General features: G+C 40.6%; 1 protein-coding gene across 5 annotated transcripts in view; it reads right to left on the bottom strand.

Moving 5' to 3' along the window:
• NHSL1 (NHS like 1) overlaps positions 1–21478 on the bottom strand; it is a 137245-nt gene that overhangs the window by 85210 nt on the left and 30557 nt on the right. The window contains exon 1 of one of the 5 annotated variants that reach the window (XM_081907028.1): positions 6604–7480. The exons of 3 other annotated variants lie outside the window; for them this stretch is intronic. In XM_081907028.1, coding sequence (XP_081763154.1) covers positions 6604–6805 — 202 coding nt within the window. In that variant the 5' untranslated portion in view covers positions 6806–7480. Of the gene's footprint in view, positions 1–6603; positions 7481–21478 lie in introns of those variants that run through there. One more of the 5 variants, XM_081907029.1, reaches the window with a different exon arrangement.

The raw sequence follows: 21478 nt of genomic DNA, 5'->3' as shown, positions 1-21478 counted from the left end.
CCAAACTAGCCATGTGATTATGGCATTGCATACCAAACCACAAGTACTTATTACTCTGGAATTTTAAGCAATTGCTACCATTAAAAATGATTTGAGTTTTGAAATTTGCATCAGATGGGTGTGGGCACATAAGGGAAGGAGGGACAGACAAAACTATTCCCTACACAGTTTTGCAAATGGGAGAGGGAGCATGTGGCCCTCCAAATGTTGCCGGACTACAGTTCCCATCATCAGCCGCTGGCTGCGGCTGATTGGACTGGAGTCCAATAACTGCTGGAGGTTCTCCATCCCTGCTGTTATCAACATTATGTACTTCCCTAAATTTACAACTTAATGACAGAAACCACATATGAATTGAGTTCCAATAGTTGTTATAATCCACTTATGTAGCTTATTATCGATATGTACAGATCCAAAAGTTTCGGCTGGCCTTGCTGAACAAGCACTTGTCAAATGCCAGACTACCTTCTTCTTTGACCACCAACTCCTGCCCCACGGCTTTTACCCAGGAGAAAATTGGCAGAGAAGTAGGTGTGCTGGTAAGTGTGCTGGCTTGAGATGATGCTTACTGAAGGCACCCCTAGTGCTTTCAGGCAGCAGTGACCAACCTTCCTTGTTCCCATCCTCTGCTTATCTTCCCTATTCAGACAATGAAAGGTTAGTGTAGAAGGTTGCCAATGTGGCCAAGCTTCTTCAGGGTTTTCCACCAAACAACCTGAACCCCACCATGCTGCCGTCAAAAACTCCCTAGCTCTCCTCCCAACTTTTGGGTGTATTCGACTGACTTACTTCAAAGTTAGCAGTCCGGCTGCTCATCACCCTCACCAGACACGGATGGCACACTGAGAATAGCAAACAGAACTGCTGAATCTTTAACTACTGGTCTTACTTAGAGGTGTGGTTCAGATGCAATGATCTTGGTTCACTACACCATACTTTACTAGACCACAAACAAGCACTGGGGGGGGGGGTTATTCAACGACGTTTTAGTCAAAGCAGACCCACTGAAATTAATGAGCATGACTAAGTCTGTTAATTTCAAAGGGTCTACTGTGAATAAAACCACCTCTCCTCTTTTCCTTTACCTTTCTCTCACTTTTAACCCAGTTTCTATTTCATCTGAAGTTGAAAACTGACTTAAGCTCCTACTTCAAGTCAGGATTGCAAATCATGGGTTGGTTCAGTTTCCATGCCAGGGCTGTAGTAAGAGCTTAACTCACATATTCCCAGTTTAGATGTATCAGGAAACTTTTACATCTGGAGATATAATTTAAAGGGGATATATAACTGGGAATATAAAAGCTGTTCTTCATCTTGAACCAATGACTCCTTATTCCTGCATAAAGACCTTAAGCAATTACAGTAGCTGAAGTCATATACAGTGGTACCTCGGGTTAAGTACTTAATTCGTTCCGGAGGTCCTTTCTTAACCTGAAACTGTTCTTAACCCTGAAGCACCACTTTAGCTAATGGGGCCACCTACTGCCGCCACGCTGCCGGAGCACGATTTCTGTTCTCATCCTGAAGCAAAGTTCTTAACCTGAGGTACTATTTCTGGGTTAGCAGAGTCTGTAACCTGAAGCGTATGTAACCTGAGGTACCACTGTAGTACCTAGAAGTCTTACAACACAAGCAATATACTAAACAGCAGTGAAAGGGAGTGTAATGGGGGTAGGACAGAGCAGGGAGGGTGTGGAACTGGGAGGAGCAGGCTTTTACATGCTCTGCTCATGCATGTGGGGGTCAGGAACACAACCCCCGTGCAAAATGGTTGTTGCCTGTATTAAATAAAGCAGGTGGCAGCCAACAGATACCTCAAACCAGTGCTTAACACAGAACACAAGTTGGATTGATTTCATTACACATACATTTGATTAAGGGAAGCAAAGTCATTAAGGTGTATTTATTTTTGCTCTGCAAAAATTTGCCTGTTTCCATTTTTTCCGGTTTACTAAATGCATACCTCATAAAATAGCTTAGATATAGCCTCCTCTCCCTAGCCCACCACTAGCCCAAAGATTCATTTCAATGGCTATCAACAGCAACCTATTTCTCCCTTTTCACAGTTCTGCAGCACTTGAAACCATATCAAATTTTACTAAATTATCAAGAGACGATTCTCTTCAGAAAGGAGTACTGTATGTAGACTGTCACAGGCAGACATCTCAGATTTTATGGAAACCGCAATTCTCCATGGCTTCCTGGTACATTTATATTATCTGCACGAGACAAAATGAATGTAAAAGATTGTCATGTATGACATCTATAGGCCATAGACTTTTACATGTCCATAGCAATATTCAGTTATAGATCTTATAATTCGGATATATTACAAGCAAAATCAAGTGCACAAACTCACTTGGTCCAACCCATATCCAGTTTTTTAATTATCCTTCCCCTGCTTCACACTAAAAAAAACCCCAAACCTAATTTTAAAAAAAAAAAATCTGCCATGCACTGCAGTCTCTATTATTACAAGTGATTCAAGCTTTTATAGTTGCTGTCCAATTACAGGGGAAAAATGATTCTCTCCTCCCATCCCTTACTGTGCTCCATACAATGGACTTCTTTATTTTATATAAGTCGAGTGTAGAATAATGCTGCAATCAAAATCAATGCAGTATGTTCACCCCCCCACCTCCCCCTGCCCCACTGTCTGACTGTGTGAATGCTCATTAAAAGAAAAACTAGGCCTTGCAAGAAAGGCTAGAGGAATTGTAATGAACAAGAGAGAACATAAATCTTACTAGGACAATACATAACATACCGATGTGTAACATATTACACATGAGAACATTTGTTTTGCCATCCCTTTAAAATTAAAAACAAAAAACTAAACTGCCTACAGAAGATCCATATACAATTTTTGAAGTATTGAAGCAGCAGTGTTCAAACAAATAAGCTATTATCTGGGTTTATCCTCATAGTACTCCGGCAAATCTTGAATAAATTGTCTCCTCTCCCCTCTTCCAATTTTTGTGTTTTTGAACTTAAATTCAAGCCACAGTTTTCTGTCCAAAATCAGTAAAATTGTCAAGAGAAAATTGAAGCAAACACTGGCTTGCCTACCATGCTTTCTCTATACTGTATATAGGAAACTCTTAAAGCTGAGGGCAGCTGCACTAATTTGCTCACTCTCAGTCAGCACTAAAACTAATGCAACATTTTTTTTTCCAGCAAATGTATAATTTATTCATACAATCTGAAAAAATGCACTACAAATTAAAAGTGGTGGCATGTACCTATTTTTTTATTATTATTGTCACGCCAAGCATCAGTGCACAATCAGTGTTGGGGTGCTTTAAAAAGAGGGACAAGTGTTTGTTGATCCTTCATTTATGCCAAAGTTTTTATTTATTTTTTAAGACTAGCTTGCAACTTAGCAGTCAGTCCCATTAATTGGGAACTTGTTCAGAATATATGAACTCTTCAAAGGGGGGAACACTGGAAGAGATTGATTAATTACATTTGTAGATGTACCTTTCTTTCAAGAGCATGTGTGCATTTCCTTATATTTCCATTTTATTTTCAGAACTTTTCAGAACAACACATTGAAGTGAATTAGACTTGAAAAGCAGTCCACTTATTAGTTTTATGGTTCTGCGGTTTTCTAGCCAAGTGGGGATTTGAACTTTCAAGTTTCCATGCACCAAATCCACTATATCACATGGGTTGGGTGTTTTTATGGCTATATTTCACAAGAGAAATAACCTCCCATCACCTTTGCACGCTTTACTCAGACTTGCCATTCTCATCTGGAATTGCTGTTCTTTACCCAACCAACTCTAGTCCTAAGGTTTTTCCGCTTGACTTGGGAATTTCCTACAGCCAGGACTACAACGAAGTTACACTGGGAGTTTCCCATAGTGTGGTAGACTTGCCTTAGGGCCCTTGTGTAACATAATGCTCTGAGCTCACAAACAGACCTTTTAAAGGAATCATATGAGAAAGCAGATGAGAAAGATTAATCATCTATTGCAGTTTTCTGCTGATGAATCAGTGCACAGGACACAAGTCTAGGATCTTGTTGCAAACGTGTCCATGAAACATTGTTTCATGTAATGTTCCTATATAGAGGTACTTGTGATTGGTCCAAACATGGGCCATGAAAATACTCTCAAGATGCTTAAGCAAGAACTCCTTTCTTAATGCAGCCTTATTTACATTGGCCAGCTGCTAATGTCTTTTGTTGAAAATAATCAACAGTTTTTAACCCGATTTGAGTAAAGATCCAAAGGTTTCACAAGGAGTAGCAATGAATTTCACATTGGTCCTGGTACAGTGCAAGTCACTTATAGCAGACTAATCTGCACAGAATACACATTGCCAGGCCACTTTACTCCTTGAAAGTTTCCCCCTGGGAGCCCCATAGTTTTGAGAGGTTTAACCAAACACCTCTCCATACTGCCAAAACTTTAAAAGGCTTTTCAGCTTCCAAATGTAAACATAGCACAGGGCAGCTCAGTAGATAATCACACCTAATTGAGTAGTTAGCTTCACATAAAGGGACAAGAATGTAGGCATCATTATCTTGTTGTGTTCTAATTCAGTTTCAGTGTATGATTATTGAGGTTTGGCTGGACTAACGGTGAATGTATTTAAGAAGAGAGCACTCATAATTAAAGGGTTAAAGGGTGCGTCCCAACTAAAAAAAACCCTCACAGTATCCTTTACTCATAAGAGTGACATCCAAGGGTCACAGAGCCTGAAATTTCAGGTCTGACTTTATCAGCTGTCACTGCAAACTTACTCTCTCCCACCCCTACTCAAATCTGTTGAACAAGAGAGGAACAAAACAGAATAAAAACAGACCATAAGAGTACCTAATAGGGACACAGAAGGGGATAATCATCTCAGAAATTGAATAGTGCAGTTTGCTGGCACTTCTATTAGGTAAAGGTAAAGGGACCCCTGACCATTAGGTCCAGTTGTGGCTGACTCTGGGGTTGTGGCGCTCAACTCGCTTTATTGGCCGAGGGAGCCAGCGTACAGCTTCCGGGTCATGTGGCCAGCATGACTAAGCCACTTCTGGTGAACCAGAGCAGCACACGGAAATGCCATTTACCTTCCCGCCGGAGCGGTACCTATTTATCTACTTGCACTTTGACGTGCTTTCAAACTGCTAGGTTGGCAGGAGCTGGGACTGAGCCACAGGAGCTCACCCCATCGCGGAGATTCAAACCGCCGACCTTCTGATCGGCAAGCCCTAGGCTCTGTGGTTTAGATCGCAGCGCCACCCACATCCCTGGCACTTCTATTAGCCATCCATAAAAGTACAACAACAAGCTTCAGAGCAAAAAAAACCCACTACCAAAGCCAAATTCAGTATCCAGATAAGGGTCTTGCTGCCCTGAGGCCCCCTTCACGAACACATGCAGCATCAAAACAACATGTTCTCCCATTTTCACTTTCTACACCAAGAACAGGATCAGACTTTTGGTCTGATCCAGCAGGGTTGTTCTTTACGAAAACTTTATAAAAGTACCTTACTACTACCCACAATGCGCTCTTTTAAAACATACTTTTGAGCATTGGTGTGGTATTTGCTCACTGGTTTTTTATGGAGTCTACTATTTCCAATGGGAGTGTCAACAAGCTGCATCCAACAGGACTATCAGGAAGACAACCCATCACCATCTGATGGACTAGTTGGTAATGCACTGGATTATATGTTCTTTCAAAATCTGCCAAAATGGATAATGATTACTTCAACATGGAATGAACCTCATGCATCTGTACTGCCAGGTTCTGATTAAATATCGGGCATACTTCCAAAATACATATGATTAGTAAGATAGAAGAATATAGCCAGGGTTTGAGAAGGGACTAGGAGGAGGATCAGGTGATAAAGTCTCCACAAGCTGAGTGCACCACGACAGTATGATACAACACGAGTGGGTGCTTCTGGTGATAAGCGTGCAGAGTTGTGCTGTGTGAAAAGTCTATTTCACTGTCTGCAGAAGTGCACAGAATATATGATATATCTGCATAGCAAAATATGGGCAGATCAGCAGCTACTACTGCTATGTCATCACCATTATCAACATATACATGCCCATTCCCTTCTTCCCGCCTTGCAGCACATTTCATACCCCTACAACAGGTGGAGAAGAGGGGGGGAATCCTTTTTATCTTTTGCTTTATGACACCCACCCTTACGTGCACAAGCTTTCTGTTCATCTCTGTTCTACACATATCCATCTAGCCCTACCACCACCCCACACACTCCAAAAATGTATGGAAAATAAATTACTTTGGTAAAACCATAGTTCTGCTTTGTTTTAACCCATTTATACAGTTGTAAATCTCTATGCAACTCCTTGCTACGGGCTGGACAGTTATCACAATACAGCTGCCATGTTAAGAAGCCTTGATATGAGAACACTGTTTCCGATTGGTGGGAATGAGGGCTTTGAGTAGCATACTACAAAGCAGAAGGATACACTATGAGGAAACACTTGCCACAGAGACCAAAAGGTCAAATGAAAGGCAGCATGTGGGGAAAATGGAAGGAGGGGGAAGGGATTTAATTAAGTGAAAGATTATAAGCAATAATACAATTAAATGATTAACTGCATATTTGAAAACAAAAAAAAAATTCACCGTTTCTGTGCTGGGGTCTGTAGGTCCAGCTCTCATCCTCTTCTACCTGCTGCCCACATATAGATGTGAGTTCACCATCGCTGCGAAAGAGCCTTTTTGTCTGCTTAGACAAGGTAGAGAAGTTTATCCAGCTCACAGCACGCGAGAGGGATCCTGGATTATGTTTAAACCGGAATGACTTTGAGGCACTTTCTTTTTTCATTTCTCCCCCCGAAAAAATAAATAAATCCACTGGAGTATGCAACTTTCAAAACCACCCTCGTAGCCTTCTCCTTTTTCTTTTTATCTAATATAAAATATCCATGTTTCTTTAAACTTAAAGAAAACACATGCACTGTTTAAATCTGCATGGCGCACAGAACCAAGCGATTGTGCCTGTACAATTCCCGGAGGCTGCTTCTGCCTACAGTACTTTGTGAGCTGCCAAACAAAACACAGAGGAAGAAAGAAAAACACCACGGCACCCTGAAAACAACCTTCAGATGAGGATTGTGTAGAAGCACAACACCGAGGGACACAGCTTTCCGTTTTTTCCAGGTTTCAACCAAAGTCCATCTCCTCTGCTCAGTAACATTCTCCACCGATATGCTTGTAATCCAGCCTTCTCTTCTATCACATTTTCTTTAAACAAAAAAACCAGCTTCATGGATCAGGGAGATGTACATGCTGCTAACAAGTTGCCAGACCAGGATACAAATTGTAACAGCTTTCTCTTTTCTGCAAGGAAATGGTACTGCCATTCTGATTCTTAAGTCCGTCCATCCTGTTTGCCCTTAAATGAAAAGCCTGGGGAACACTCTTCAGAAGGATTCTCTTTAACAATAAAAGAGACTGCCTGGCTAAAGCAATCGCTTAGGATTAGGGTGAAATATGATAGGCTCTCTCTCTCTCTCTCTCTCCCCCCCCCCAAAGGCACAGCTGTAGAAGCAGCAAACTCCTCCTTTCTGTGGCAGACAGCTAACAGCAGTGCAAACTTCTGAGCAGGGAAGATAACTCAAGGGCACCTCAGCCAACTTATACAAGGAGCAATAAAAAGCTCAAATTTAAGTGGCACATGATGTTTTATTTTACAATGGGCATACATTACACATAGAGATGTTGTAAGTCTGTAAAACACTGCTAGTTTTACTGGTGGTGAGAATGAGAGCTACTAACAAACAGGAAGTTTTCAATATACAGTTACATACATGACTTTTCTCCTATACTTTCCTATTACAAATTTCACTTATGCTATGTTTTAAACACCTTCACTTTTCATTACAGAAGCACACAGATAGGATTGCCATTGTTAAATTAGATTAAATGTTTGATAAGAAAGCAAATTAACTACTGAATTCTATATAGCACATTGCATTCAGTTTTCCTGAAACTGTTGGAGGAAGTCTGCATTAAAAGAGTGAGAAAACAACACAAAATTCCTATGTACCCCCATCCCCCTATGAAAGATCCAAGGATTGCAAGATCCAATACATTTGACCACTTTCTCAGAATGTGATCCCACGGAGCTAATAGATTTATATTTAGGGGTTTTGTCAACAAAAGCACTATAGCTCAAAAAGGAACTCCTTGAAGACACATCATAAACCGCAATACATGATACCAATTAACTCTGTAAGCATGAGAAACCAACACTAGTTGGCTCCATTATTATTAATATTTAAATTTGTATACCACCTTTCAACCACAGATCTCAGGGTGATTCACAACATAAAAAGAGAAGATAAAAAACACAAAATACATAATAAAAACAAGAACAGAACAGAACCAATAACCCCACCCTCCATTCACATAAACCAAGAATAATCCTCTTGTGCAAGACTAATTCCGGGACTACAGGCCCTGTGTTTTTAATTCAAAACAAAGTAATCTAACTTGACAAAAAAAGCAAAAGACAAAAAAAAATGCATTTCTGGCAAAGAAGTGCCACCGGTTATGGTGCAACTGTTGTCTCATGAGAGACATCATTACTTCAGCATGCATACGTATTCTTCTGCACCTTTCAGAAGTAATTCCTTCTCCCCTGTAAAGTTACAGTTGTGTGACTCATAATGGAAGGATAAAGTTCATCGTCTGCCTGGGAAACAAACAGCCAAGTACTGTATCAGATTACCTATGAATCAGCTAGGCACACCAAAATGACCTTTGGCTCCTTGAACAATGGATTGGCCAACTGTCTTCAGTAAATAATTTAATAGGCTGTATTTATATTGTCCCCTTTGAAGGCAACACATACACCCCACTAAAAAAGAAAATCTACACCCCTAGAAGTAAAGCACATGGCATATGAAGTTATTTGACTGAAACCTGCAAATAAATATAGCAATGCAATCAACAAAACTACACTAAATGTGCTGGCGTGCTTTGGTGGTCACGAAGAGTCGGACACAACTAAATGACTAAACAACACCACCACTAAATGTTCCTTCAAATAATAGAGTTAACAGGTAAACAGGATTGTAGCATAATAATCTTTAGATGACTTCAATTTATGGGATAAGAATCTAGAGAAAGTGGAAAATTAAGTGGCAATCAAATTTCAGAGGTACAATTCCTAATTTCTGGTAGAAATCAAAACTTCAAATATTCCAAATACTAATATTGGCTCCATGCCACAGCTTGATAAAATGAACAGAACTGAACATGAAAATTAGGATCAGCAACTGAGAATACTCCCATTTCTGCAACACAAAAAGCAATGATATGATGTGATGTTTATTTTAAAGCACCATGTCATTTTGCCATAATATTTATTTGAGGAAGAGGAGGTTAACTCAATTTATTGTGATAATGTCAGCTGTTACATGGTGGTCCCTGTTCATGAAGCAAAAATTACAATTCAGAGTATGTACCTGGCAGTCCGTATTTTATTTCATAACACTTTCTCTTAAAACAGTACTTCTGTCTTGTCAGGATTCAACCTCAACCTGTTATCCACCATCCATCCTCCAACCACCTCCAGACACTCACACAGGACCTTCACCGCCTTCACTGGTTCTGATTTGAAAGAGAGGTGGAGCTGGGTATCATCTGCATACTGATGAACACCCAGCCCAAACCCCCTGATGATCTCTCCCAGTGGCTTCATGTAGATGTTAAAAAGCATGGGGGAGAGGACGGAACCCTGAGGCACCCCACAAGTGAGAGCCCAGGGGTCTGAACACTCACCCCCCACCACCAATTTCTGGACACGTCCCAGGAGGAATGAGTGGACCCACTGTATAATAGTGCCCCCAGCTCCCAGCCCCTCTAGGCGGTCTAGAAGGATGTTATGGTCGATGGTGTCAAAAGCCGCTGAGAGATCTAGCAGAACTAGGAAACAGCTCTCACCTTTGTCCCTAGCCTGCCAGAGATCATCGACTAGCACAACCAAGGCAGTTTCAGTCCCATGATGAGGCCCGAATCCTGACTGGAAGGGATCGAAATGGTCCGCATCCTCCAGGCGTGCCTGGAGTTGTTCAGCAACCACCCGCTCAATCACCTTGCCCAAAAATGGAAGATTTGAGACTTGGCAATAGTTGGCCATATTGGCTGGGTCCAGAGATTTTTTTTTTAAGAAGCAGTTTAATGACCGCCTCTTTCAGCGGGGCTGGGAAGAATGGAGACACACTGAATCCTGGACCAACAACATCTGGAGAGCCATATTTTCCCCACTCCTGTCATACATGCTGTCCCTTGTACTTATGTAAAAAAAAAAAGTCACAAATATTTTACTTGGCAGCACTAATATTTCTTTATGAACAAAGTATATTTTCCCACACATTTTAGCTTAAGGTTTTAAAAGTTTCTGTTCAGTGAGCAAAACAGGCACTGATTTATCTGTGTTTTGGAACTGCTCTCATGCTAATTTTACCCCTGCAATCTTTATAATTTCATCCTTGATGACTCAGCACAGCAACTGCTGAACAATTAAAGGACTCAAAACGGTTGCTCCCTAAGGCAGTCTGCTTTAAAAAATAGTGATCATACATTCTCATAAATAATCCACTTCCTCAGCCTTTTCTCTTCAGATATCAGAATTCATTCTTAGCCAATTAAGGGACATAGCCCAGCCACATTAAATAATACTGAAAGAATTCGTCCAGTTTCTAGGCACAGCTTTTTACACAGTATCTGTAAGTTGAGAATAGTTGTCCAAAACAAGTCTAACTCATGACTGATCAGACACTGCTTCATGAGAAAAACATTCAGACACAAAACTGCTTAGAAGCGCAGCTATCCAAACAGTACAACTGATGATGCAGCAGTACAACCCACCCCCAAACCATCTGTGAGCAAGTGGGAAAATGGTTGAGTAAACCTAGGCTTGCCTTATGTCCGGAAAATTCCAGACATGTATGGAAATTGGACATCTAAAATGGCAACTGGGGGGATTTTAGAATTTCAAGACATGTACGGAATTTCCTGCACATATAGCAAGTAAACCCGGTTTTCTTGTTTTGTGTGTCTGTGTGTGTGCCAGCGAGGTTTTCTGTCCTGCTTCGGCCACCATTGGCTTTCCTTTTTGGCCCAGTCCTCTGCCTCCCAGCGTGTTTGCTTAACCCTCTGGCCCCGCCGGCCATATGGCCACCGCCTTTGGAGGGAAGAGAGAGAGACAGGAACACGCAGGCATTTCTGAGGTAAAGCACTTGGCAGGGAGGACATGAAGGGGCTGCCTTCCTCTGCTATCTCTCTCTCTCTCTCTCTCTGGGCTCCTGGGGTAGGCGGCAAGGGGGTCGTCTCCCCTCCTTGAGAGCTTCTTTGGTTCTTCACCCCTGGAGGTCTTCAGGTCTCCTCCCCACCTTTGCACCCCTGTCTGGCCTCTGGAATCGCTGCTCTGGTGAGGTCTTCAAGCTCCGTCTCTTGAACTTGGGGGGGGGCCTGCCACCCAGGCTGGATGCGGGGCTCTGCTAAGGCTGGGGCCGTATTCTACTGCCTTCTGGGTTGCCTCACAGCAGCAAAAGCAGCAGGAGGAGGAAGTTGCCACCATCTCCTCCTGCATCTTCCTTCTCCCTGTCCAGCAGCTCACAGGGCTGCTCCCCCATGCACACACCCCTTTCCCGCTACAACATGCTGGTGTAGCTTCAGCACAACTTCTAGCCCTTCCCTTGGGGCGGGTGGGTGAGGTGTCCCCAGCTATCCTTCATACAAGCTGACACACACACCATTTTGTCTTTCAATGTGTTTTCAGTCCATTATCTAAATGAATCCTAACATGGAACTGCTAATTCAAAAATCAGGTTTGCAATGCAGTACAAGTCATAAGTGGCAGGTCTGCAACAAAAAGTTGCAGTGTGGGTTGCTTCTGTTCAGGGCCCTAGCCTCTCCATTCCGTTCCATTCCTCCCAACCACCCCCACATATACTACCATTCTACCTTGACTTAGAATGTTGAGTCACCACTGAAGAGGGGGAGCAGAAAGGATATTCATGTCAGATATTTATTTCTCCATTTTGCAGTGGACACATTTGTGCCCCACCCTGGCTGCATGAAGATATTTTACTTCTTTGTGGGTGTCTATGGATACTTTCACTTATGTCACTGGAGACATTTGAAAGCAGCTTCTAAATACGAACCAGGAAAGAAATACTCCAAACCAGGAGTTGCCAATCTTTTCGGACCATTCTGAACTTTGAATTAGTCCTGTGAGCACCAGGCACAGAATGGTGGGGGACGGGAAGACAATGCAACACAACATGGCTGCCATGGTGGTGCAGGATAACAGAAAACTAGAGAACATACAGTCGTTGCCACTTCTCTAGACCATCTCATGCTTGCCATGAGAAGTCACTTATGTTCTGCTGGTCCTGATTGTGGAAATCACAAAATATTGATTTACACACAGAGACATGCTGTGCTGTCTATAAACAACAGGGGAAATTTTTCAGCACCAGGAAAAATATATGAAGTGGCAACATCCCCCCTCTCTCTTGCACACACACTCACATACATATTTTCCCTCAAATACCACACAGAGAGACACACACCCCTTAGCTCCCTGCCCAAGTCCGTCTTTTCTTCTCTCACACAGATGACACTTTCACACAGACTTCCCCATCTCACAAAAACACCTCACATGCATCTCTCTCCCTCTCTCTGGAAGGCTTCCATTGAAAATAGAAAGACCAACAGAAAACAGTGATAGAATCACCCTGTATATGCTTCTGAATCATGTTCAACTGCTCATAAAATATTCCTAATATATATAAAAAGTCAGAGGCTGCCATTTTTCTAGCGTAGAGAGAGTATCTGGCATTAAATTGAAAGGTATGGCCACAAGATGGCAGTGTGAAACAACTGACTTGCCCATACAGATGAAAGGCTCATATACTTTGTGCTACAGAAAACAGAGCTTTCCTGGATTCTGAGACGCTTCTTTTTTAATTCTCTGGTCTGTACATCACTCAGTTTTATCTGTGATATATATCATTCTGTTTTTATCTAGTTTTTAGGGAATGTTACTGAACATCATTATCACCTTTTTATTCTTTTAACATTAACCGCTTTTTATTATATCATGAGGTGTAAACAAACAAACAAAAATACCGTACATTGTAAAAATAAATAAAACTTACCAGCTTCTACCCTATCCTTATATAGAGTGGCTAAAAATAGTTTTTTAAAAACCTCATAACTTGGATCACCCTAAAATCAGTCCTGCCAGCTGATCTTCCCCAAGGTCCATTTTAAAACATTCTCCACTCCTGCCAAGCTCCCAAACTAGAAATTGGGGTGGGGGGAGAGGGGCAGCCAGGAAGAAGAAGCATTTGCCACTAAGAATCAACAGGAAAAGGAATGACCCTATCCCATTCCTGTTATCTCATCAGAGGTGCATTTGGAGGTGCACATGTTCACAGCATAAACGAAGAGTTCCAGTCCAATTTTTAAGCTTTCCCTGCCAGTGACCCCGAGTTCAGCGACTGTTGAGCCCCAACTCCTTCAGCCAGCCCAGTGATTAAATTTAATCGGATTTCTCTCGAGGGGTTTTGTACTCAAACATGGCTCCTCTCCAAACAACAATCTCAAGAGAAAGTACCACATCTAAGACTCCGCTGAGTTAGTGTATCATGTTCCACATATGTTCTTCAAGACTGGGTGTGGATGTGGTTGCGGCTTCATAATGCAGAAATCTTCTACAGCAAACTGTCCTTTTGACCACAAATAACTTCTCCCTTTCTTTATAAGGAACACTTGGCTAAAAGGAAAGAGTTTTGGATGTTTTTTTAGAGAGAGAAAGGAAGTTAACTTTCATGTCCATTCTCAAAGAATGGACATCAGATGATTGTGTAATTTTCACCCTCTGTATAAAACATCAAGCAGATAACAGTATGGCACAATTTTTAAAGCACCTTTGTTTTATATGTTGGAACTGTCTTCTGCTTCATATTATGCAGGACACACAATGCATACTTAACATCAAAATGCTTAACTCAGCATGTTTAAAATGAAACTCAGTACAAAATGCTACTTGTGAAGGCACAATATTAACCTTTTTACTTTCTATAATTAAGAAGGCATCAAGGAACATGTGGTTTGAATGTTGTTGACCAATAGGGTGGAAACTTTAAAGGAAAAAAAGTCACCTATAGGAACACGGCTCGTAACATTGCAAACATTACAATTCTATCGTTACAAGCCACCAATTATTTATTTTTTTACAGAAACTAAAAACTACAGGTGTGTTTTTTTTTAAAAAAAAAAAAGGAGAATGATACTTTTGTACACCACTGCAATCTCTGAGCGGTGCGAAATTCCAGAGGTTCCAGGCTTACCCAGGTTTTGTGTTTCCTTTTGGAAATGAGGCACAGTGGAGACTTTGGTGTCTTTATGATATATGGTTTATTCACACACATATATAACCTGAGCCTGTGATGGGAGGGTTCACAGCATTAACACCCCAAAAAAGTCTTGTTTCTGCCATAGCCACAGCCTTGCATTTAAGCAGAGATCCACCTCTGACTTTCCAACTTGCCGCCTTGTTTCTCAGGAATGTATACTTTTTATACCTCTTCATGAGCATTCTTCCACTGAGGAAAACATACTACACTGGTCAGCTTTATATTTTTAATTTTACTAACAAGGATTATGCTTCAAAAGTTCACTCATTGTCTAGGCTTCAGTACAGAGGACAAAGCACTGGAGAGTTTCTCCCTGGCTGTCTGCTCTATGCCATGCCAGTTGGGGTGTGTGTGTGTGTGTGTGTGTGTAGCAACTCTCTAGTACAGTGGTACCTCATGTTACATACTTAATCCATTCCGGAGGTCCATTCGTAACCTGAAACCGCTCGTAACATGAGGCGCGCTTTCTCTAATGGCGCCTCCTGCTGCTGCCATGCCGCTAGAGTGCGAATTCCGATCGCATCCCGGGGCAAAGGTCATAACAAGGGGCATCTACTTCCAGGTTAGCGGAGCACGTAACCTGCAGCATTCGTAAGGGGGGCGGTACGTAACACGAGGTACCATTGTACCAAGCTAGTTTCCTTTGAGAACTTTTGTTTGGATTCTAAATTGCTTCTCCATTCACATAAGAGAGATACCTGTCAACAATACCGACTAACTGTCCCTTCATCTGAATTCTCCAGGGCCATATCCCACACTATTCCCAATGATAATTCAACCCAGTGGGGCTTTAGAAGACAAGCTTACTTGCTTTAGATGGCAAGCAGTCTTATGTCTTCTATGCATTTTGTATAATGGTAATAAAATATTGACTGGCGTTTCTTAGATCTTTTGATTCACAAACACTTCCTCATTCTCATTTTGCCACCTACCCCAAATTCTGGAGGTTGTTAGAAGCTAACATTTATTTTCTTTGTTGAAATCAGAGTACAAGTAATCTGAAGGACACATTAGGAGTTACGGTAAATAATTTGGCTGCAGGATAATACTGTACTGAATGACATGTTTTCTTGTTTTCCTACAAAATGGTAATCAAGCTGATAAATGATACACAGGTTTCATGGGAGTCGTTTGGGGAACTTTCTGCATTACAAGCACTCATTCCAAAGTAGGGAAGACAAGAAGATAAAAAAATTACCTTCAGGCAAAGTGGGGGGTGGGGTGGCAGATACAGACATATTTAAAATGCCAATGTATGTTTAACTGGCAAGTGCAAGAGAAACAAAACAACAAGCAAGGGAATGCCCCTGTTGGTATTTTTATGTCAGTATTCTTACAAAATGATTATTTTGCAAACAAGGCACATGTTTTATTTATGAACTTCTTCTTCAAATTAAAATGTTCACATACAAAAAGCAACTCCACTATTGCTCACTATGTACAATGGGGATTTTATCAAACCAAAGATACTGTTCAATGCCAACAAAATACAGGAGCTCTACACTCAAAGCCCTTCTTTGAAAAACCGCAATGGGAAAGGCTCCACCAGTATTATGTTTTATAATTATGGGAATTCTTGCCTAAATTTTCCCCAGTTAACTATGGGTTTCTACAAGCACTAGCTCCCAAATTAGTTTGAGATTAGTACCACCACATGGATTTCAGACCAGACAACTGGTAGCTTCTAGGCACAAATACAGAAATACAGGTATCTTCATTAAGACAATGTGCTTTAAAATACACACACACACACACACACACACACACTTCTTATCACCACTAAACAAAGCACCTGAAGAAAATCCAAGATTTTTTAGATCTAAGATATAATATGTGCACATAAAAAGAGGTATAGATGGGTCTTCACAAACCATGTATTAATGACGTGTGATTTCTCAAAATCTGATCAAGGTGAAAGGCTGGTTCACATGGGCAAGTTTATCACTTTTTATTTGACTATTCAGCACTTTAACTTGCAGCATTTCAAAAGCATATATATATATTCTTAAATTGCATATTTATGAAATTGAACAATATCCAGTGTCGCTAGTAGAGACATCCTCTGAACACTGGTCCACAATCCAGTTATAGCACATAGATTTATTGTGCTCCACAATTATTTGAGGTTGTGGTAGCTGGAGCCTGGTAAATGCAGACACTACCTTGTTTGGGATACTTGAGAGTATTGAGATCCAGTGTGGTGTAGTGGTTAAGAGCAGTAGACTCATAATCTGGTGAACCGGGTTCGCGTCTCCGCTCCTCCACACGCAGCTGCTGGGTGACCTCGGGCCAGTCACACTTCTGTGAAGTCTCTCAGCCTCACTCACCTCACAGAGTGTTTCTTGTGAGAGAGGAAGGGAAAGGAGATTGTGAGCCACTTTGAGACTCCTTAGGGTAGTGAGAAAGCGGGATATCAAATCCAAACTTCAGAAGTGGTTTCCCATTTTACAACCATGAATGGCACACTTTTGTTCTTCACACATAACACATTCTTTTTTATAGATTTCACACTGTTTAAAAACAAAGCCATGTAGACAACATGAAGGACAGAAAAATGTACACAGGGAGCTGCATCAATCTTTCCAAAATCTTACTCTATCAACATCCAATAGAAGGATAAAGTGTCTAATCAAATCCAGACGTGTTTGTTCAAGCAATCCACAGCTTCCTTAAAAAATAATAAAAAGAAAGAAAGCAATCTTGCTTTTTAACAAATTCTTTAAAAGTTTGGCTATATTATGCTAGAGAACATCCTTTTTCCTGTACAAACTAGATTTATTTTGTATCCAAATACGATGCAAGAAATGAACACAAAGAAGGAAGCACAACTAGGCTGCTTCCCAGTTTAGAGCATGATGAAGCCAAGACAAATATTGCAGAAGTTTGGTTTGTATATTGGCAGCCAGTTAGATACTGCAATTTTCTGGAAGAGTCTCTTGAAATTTAGCAGAAACCTATTTCCTTTCTAGTTTCCAGAAACTATGTACAAATCTTTTAACTCCAAATCCTATTGGCAACATTGATTGCTGGCTATTGCTGAAATCTTTTGAGTAGCCTCAGAACCATTGTGTTTCACAATATGAATTTACAGATGCTGTAATTACTTAACAACCAGTAATTCCCATTGAAGACAATGATACTTGTATCATGCAAATAAACACACAGGACAGATGTGCTCTACGTAATTAAGAAAGCAAACAATATTGTGATAGTAAACCCCAAACTAGTGCTGACAACTCTTCATCTCTTCTGATTCTCTTAAAGGTAAAGGGACCCCTGATCATTAGGTACGGTCGCAGACGACTCTGGGATTGCGGCGCTCATCTCTCTTTACTGGCCGAGGGAGCCGGCGTGCAGCTTCAGGGTCATGTGGCCAGCATGACTAAGCCACTTCTGGCGAACCAGAGCAGCGCACGGAAACACCGTGCAGTGTTTAATCCCCCCTTCCCCAGTTGATTTATGACATTTGTGGGTATCAACACATCAGCTAAGATTTTAGTCTAAAATGTGGCTGTTTCAGCAGGAAGATCTCAGGAAATTTAGGAACATTATAGGCATATAAAGGATAATGTGTCTTGGAAAGCAAAAGCTTTAAAGAAAACAGATATGCTTGTTAGGATTATAAAGTCATGCTGAAAACTCATTTTTAAAAGCTTAGAACAGTATTAAATTTTCTAGGGTGTACCATGGTCAGGAAAGCATTGTAATGGATACAATGAAAACAGAAACTCTGGAATGTGCGTGCTGTGTTAATATAGCAAAACTGTCCTGTTCCTAATCATGAGAATCACACAAGATATATGAATTGTACCTTCACATGCCAGAAATTTCTGCCCCCAAATATGAAAGGTTTGCTCAGAAAAGCCATTAAGAAATATCCAAATATTTCTGTAGTATTAGACTGCTTTTGACAGGCAGCTTCAATTATCATGTAAGCTGGTAGCAGTAGAAATGCAATATCTGAAAAATATTTTTTAAAAACCCCAACACTAACCAGATAATATGCACCTGCCATACATACTCCAACACATAATTCCTCAGCTCCTTACATCTGGCAAATATTAATATGGAATGTCTACCATCCTACACACAGCTAATTATGTAATGCCTAGTGACTATATAGCTGTGTCACGATGCAAAATTCCCATAACTTTCCAAAATGTGTAGGTTTCCAATCTTATAAATCTTATCAATTCTCCTAACAATTAACAACAAACAAAGGTCACTGCCTCATCTCCTCAATATCCACACACGTGAAGTTTATTTTCAGACATTCATGTGTTTAGAAGGAACGTCTGAAGGGGTAATATATGTGCATTCTTCTGGTTGTACTTAGAAGACTCCATGTCGTCTAAGCTGAACACACATCTCAGTGCACTAAGGTCTGTGAGATACCCATACATGGGGATATAGGAGACAGAGCAAGCATCTGTACCACACTTTCTTGACACAGTTGTAGCACCCATGTTAGGCATAGGCAAACTGAGCCCTCCAGACGTTTTTGGGACTACAACTCCCATCATCCCTGACCACTGGTCCTGTTAGCTAGGGATGATGGGAGTTGTAGTCCCAAAAAAGTCTGGAGGGCCTAGTTTGCCTATACCTGCCTCATGTGTCCAGGCAAATGCCTGAAGAGGGCTTGAAGGACTGAGACTAGGAAGAGGCAAGTTCAAACTATAAAAATTGGGGGCTTCTCTCTCAGTGCTACGTTTCACATGTCATGCAGCTAACCCATAATTTAGTGCAACCTGAGCAAACAGGAATGAGTTTGGAACTGTGGTCCACCACTGTTGTGTCGTCCAGACTGCCAAGCAATGGTAAACACTAACTGGTTAGTTTTAAACAAACTGACATGGAACTATAGTTTCTGAAGCAATAAACTTCTTAAAACTAACAGTTCCGGGTCCAGATGGTACTGCAAGCTGTTCTTAATAAAAAACTAAAGTTTCTAACTTTTCTTGGCTGCATAGGCGAAGGAGAAGGCTGTGGGTCCGAGGCTCACTACAGCTTGGTCATGAGGCACAAAACTATGGTTTGGTATTGTACGCAAACAAAGTTACTGTATTCTGTCACACAGGGCTAGAATGCTGCCCTGAACCTCTTGGAGGCAGGAAATGATAAAACTGTAATAAATTAGATTTTATTTCTTAAACAGACTCAAAAGATACATTTGGCTAAGCAAATTTCATGTAAAAAAGTATTCCTGCATTATCTGCTATCAAAAGAGTCAAGAAAACTGAAAATATCATTGGAATTATGTTATGTAAGTAAATAGCTCCACTGTGTTAAAATGAAGGTACATTTTTCTATCTTCTCTCTGCACACCTGATCATGCCTAAATAATGCATGAATGTTTACAAATATGTAAAATAATTTGCAATTTGAATACTACACTCAAATAATGTTCATTCAAAATCACTTTTAAGATGCTTTCCCATTGCCAGCTCCAGTTCTAATTGAAACATGGCAAATAAAACACCTTAAATACCATTTTGTTTCGCTCTAAAAGAACCAAGAAATCAAATGCAGCACATTCTTCTAAGAAAATATGTCACACTTTCATTTCTTAACAGCTTCTACTCATACTTCACGCTATAATTTTCTCCATATGGAATGGATTAATACAGGAATCCTGAAACTAATTTGGCTCTGCTGTAAATCTAAGCTCATTATCTTGAAACTCTCAGTACAATTCTTAAACCCTCTATTGACACAAACCTTACTAAAGTATGTGGGAGTTATGGAGGCCATTAAACCCTCTTAATATTGCTAGCAAATGATAAGTGTCTTTTATTCTGGCTGATCTTCATTACATCATGTACTTGTTAAATGCAAAGCAGTTGTTTCTATTCATCAAGTTTGTTGTCCATTCATACAAAAGTTTTTTAAATGGGATTTCTAGTTGAACATTAGTGTGCATCTCAAAAAACCAGACACAATGTGTTAACTAAAACCTGAGATAGTTTTTTGAGCTGCTTTGGAACTGCTATTGTTACGGCATGCATTGCTTTGTGCTGTATTGTCCGTTTTATTGAATTTGTATGTAGCCATTTTACTGCATTTTTTAATTAAATGTTTTTATATAAAATAAACATTAGTGTGTATCCTCATATTTATAGAGTCACCACTAGCAGAAAATGAAACTTCTATGTGCAAAGGAGAGCTTTAGTTTGCTCAACCAGCAGTTAGCTAAACTGAGGTTAGCAGCACCAAGTAATACTTAGACCCAGCTATTGGGGGGGGGCTGCAGAGGGAGAGAGGGGAAGTCCCAGTTGTGTGAGCAGATGTCTACTTAAGCAGTGTTTATACAACCAATGTCTCTTCTTTAAGAAGCCTTTTGCATAATCATGCAGACAGCTTTCTCATTAAAATGTAAAGACAATGAATTTCCCACTCCTCTGTTTTGTTACTGAGGTTACAATCTTAATACCTGAAATTTCCTCAAATTCCACTGAATCTAGCCATGAAATTTTCTTCTAAGTAAGCATGGCTTGAATTGAAAGTAAATTCAAGTGGGGCTTTACTCTCTGGTAAAAGAGAATAAGGTTGCAGAAGGAGAGGAAAACAATCTGCTTGCCTTCTGTAAGAAATGACCTGTTTTTGTTGGACTGGAACAGTGAAGATTATGACTCAAGTATAGTGGATAAATTATAGTGTCAAGATATTAGATCTAATCTCCTGCTTATACCGCCCTTCGAATAAATCCACAGAAGTGATGAGTCCAGAACATTTTCACTAGCCTTTCTGTTCACATACCTGTATCAATCAATTTGGGGTCGGGGATGGGGAGGAGAAAAGGTGGTAACCCTTCTGAGCACAAGTCTTATCCACCCCGCAGCTGAGTGGCTATTTGCAAGACAGCCTTCTATAGCTAGAAACAGATAAGAAAATTAAATGCCACACGTATTTAAGTATCAAAGAAGGGGGAAAAAACCTGTTAGCATATTTAATTTCATGCACCATTAATTCTCACACAGCAAATACACACATTCTTCACTGACAGCAAGCTACAGATAGTCAGCACTATCAGAGTTAATGCAAGTTAATGCTTTCAAAGTTTG

This window comes from Podarcis melisellensis, assembly GCF_964234715.1.
Source record: "Podarcis melisellensis genome assembly, chromosome: 3".
In the NCBI taxonomy this organism is placed as follows: domain Eukaryota; kingdom Metazoa; phylum Chordata; class Lepidosauria; order Squamata; family Lacertidae; genus Podarcis; species Podarcis melisellensis.
This window is presented reverse-complemented; position numbering and strand designations above follow the sequence as displayed.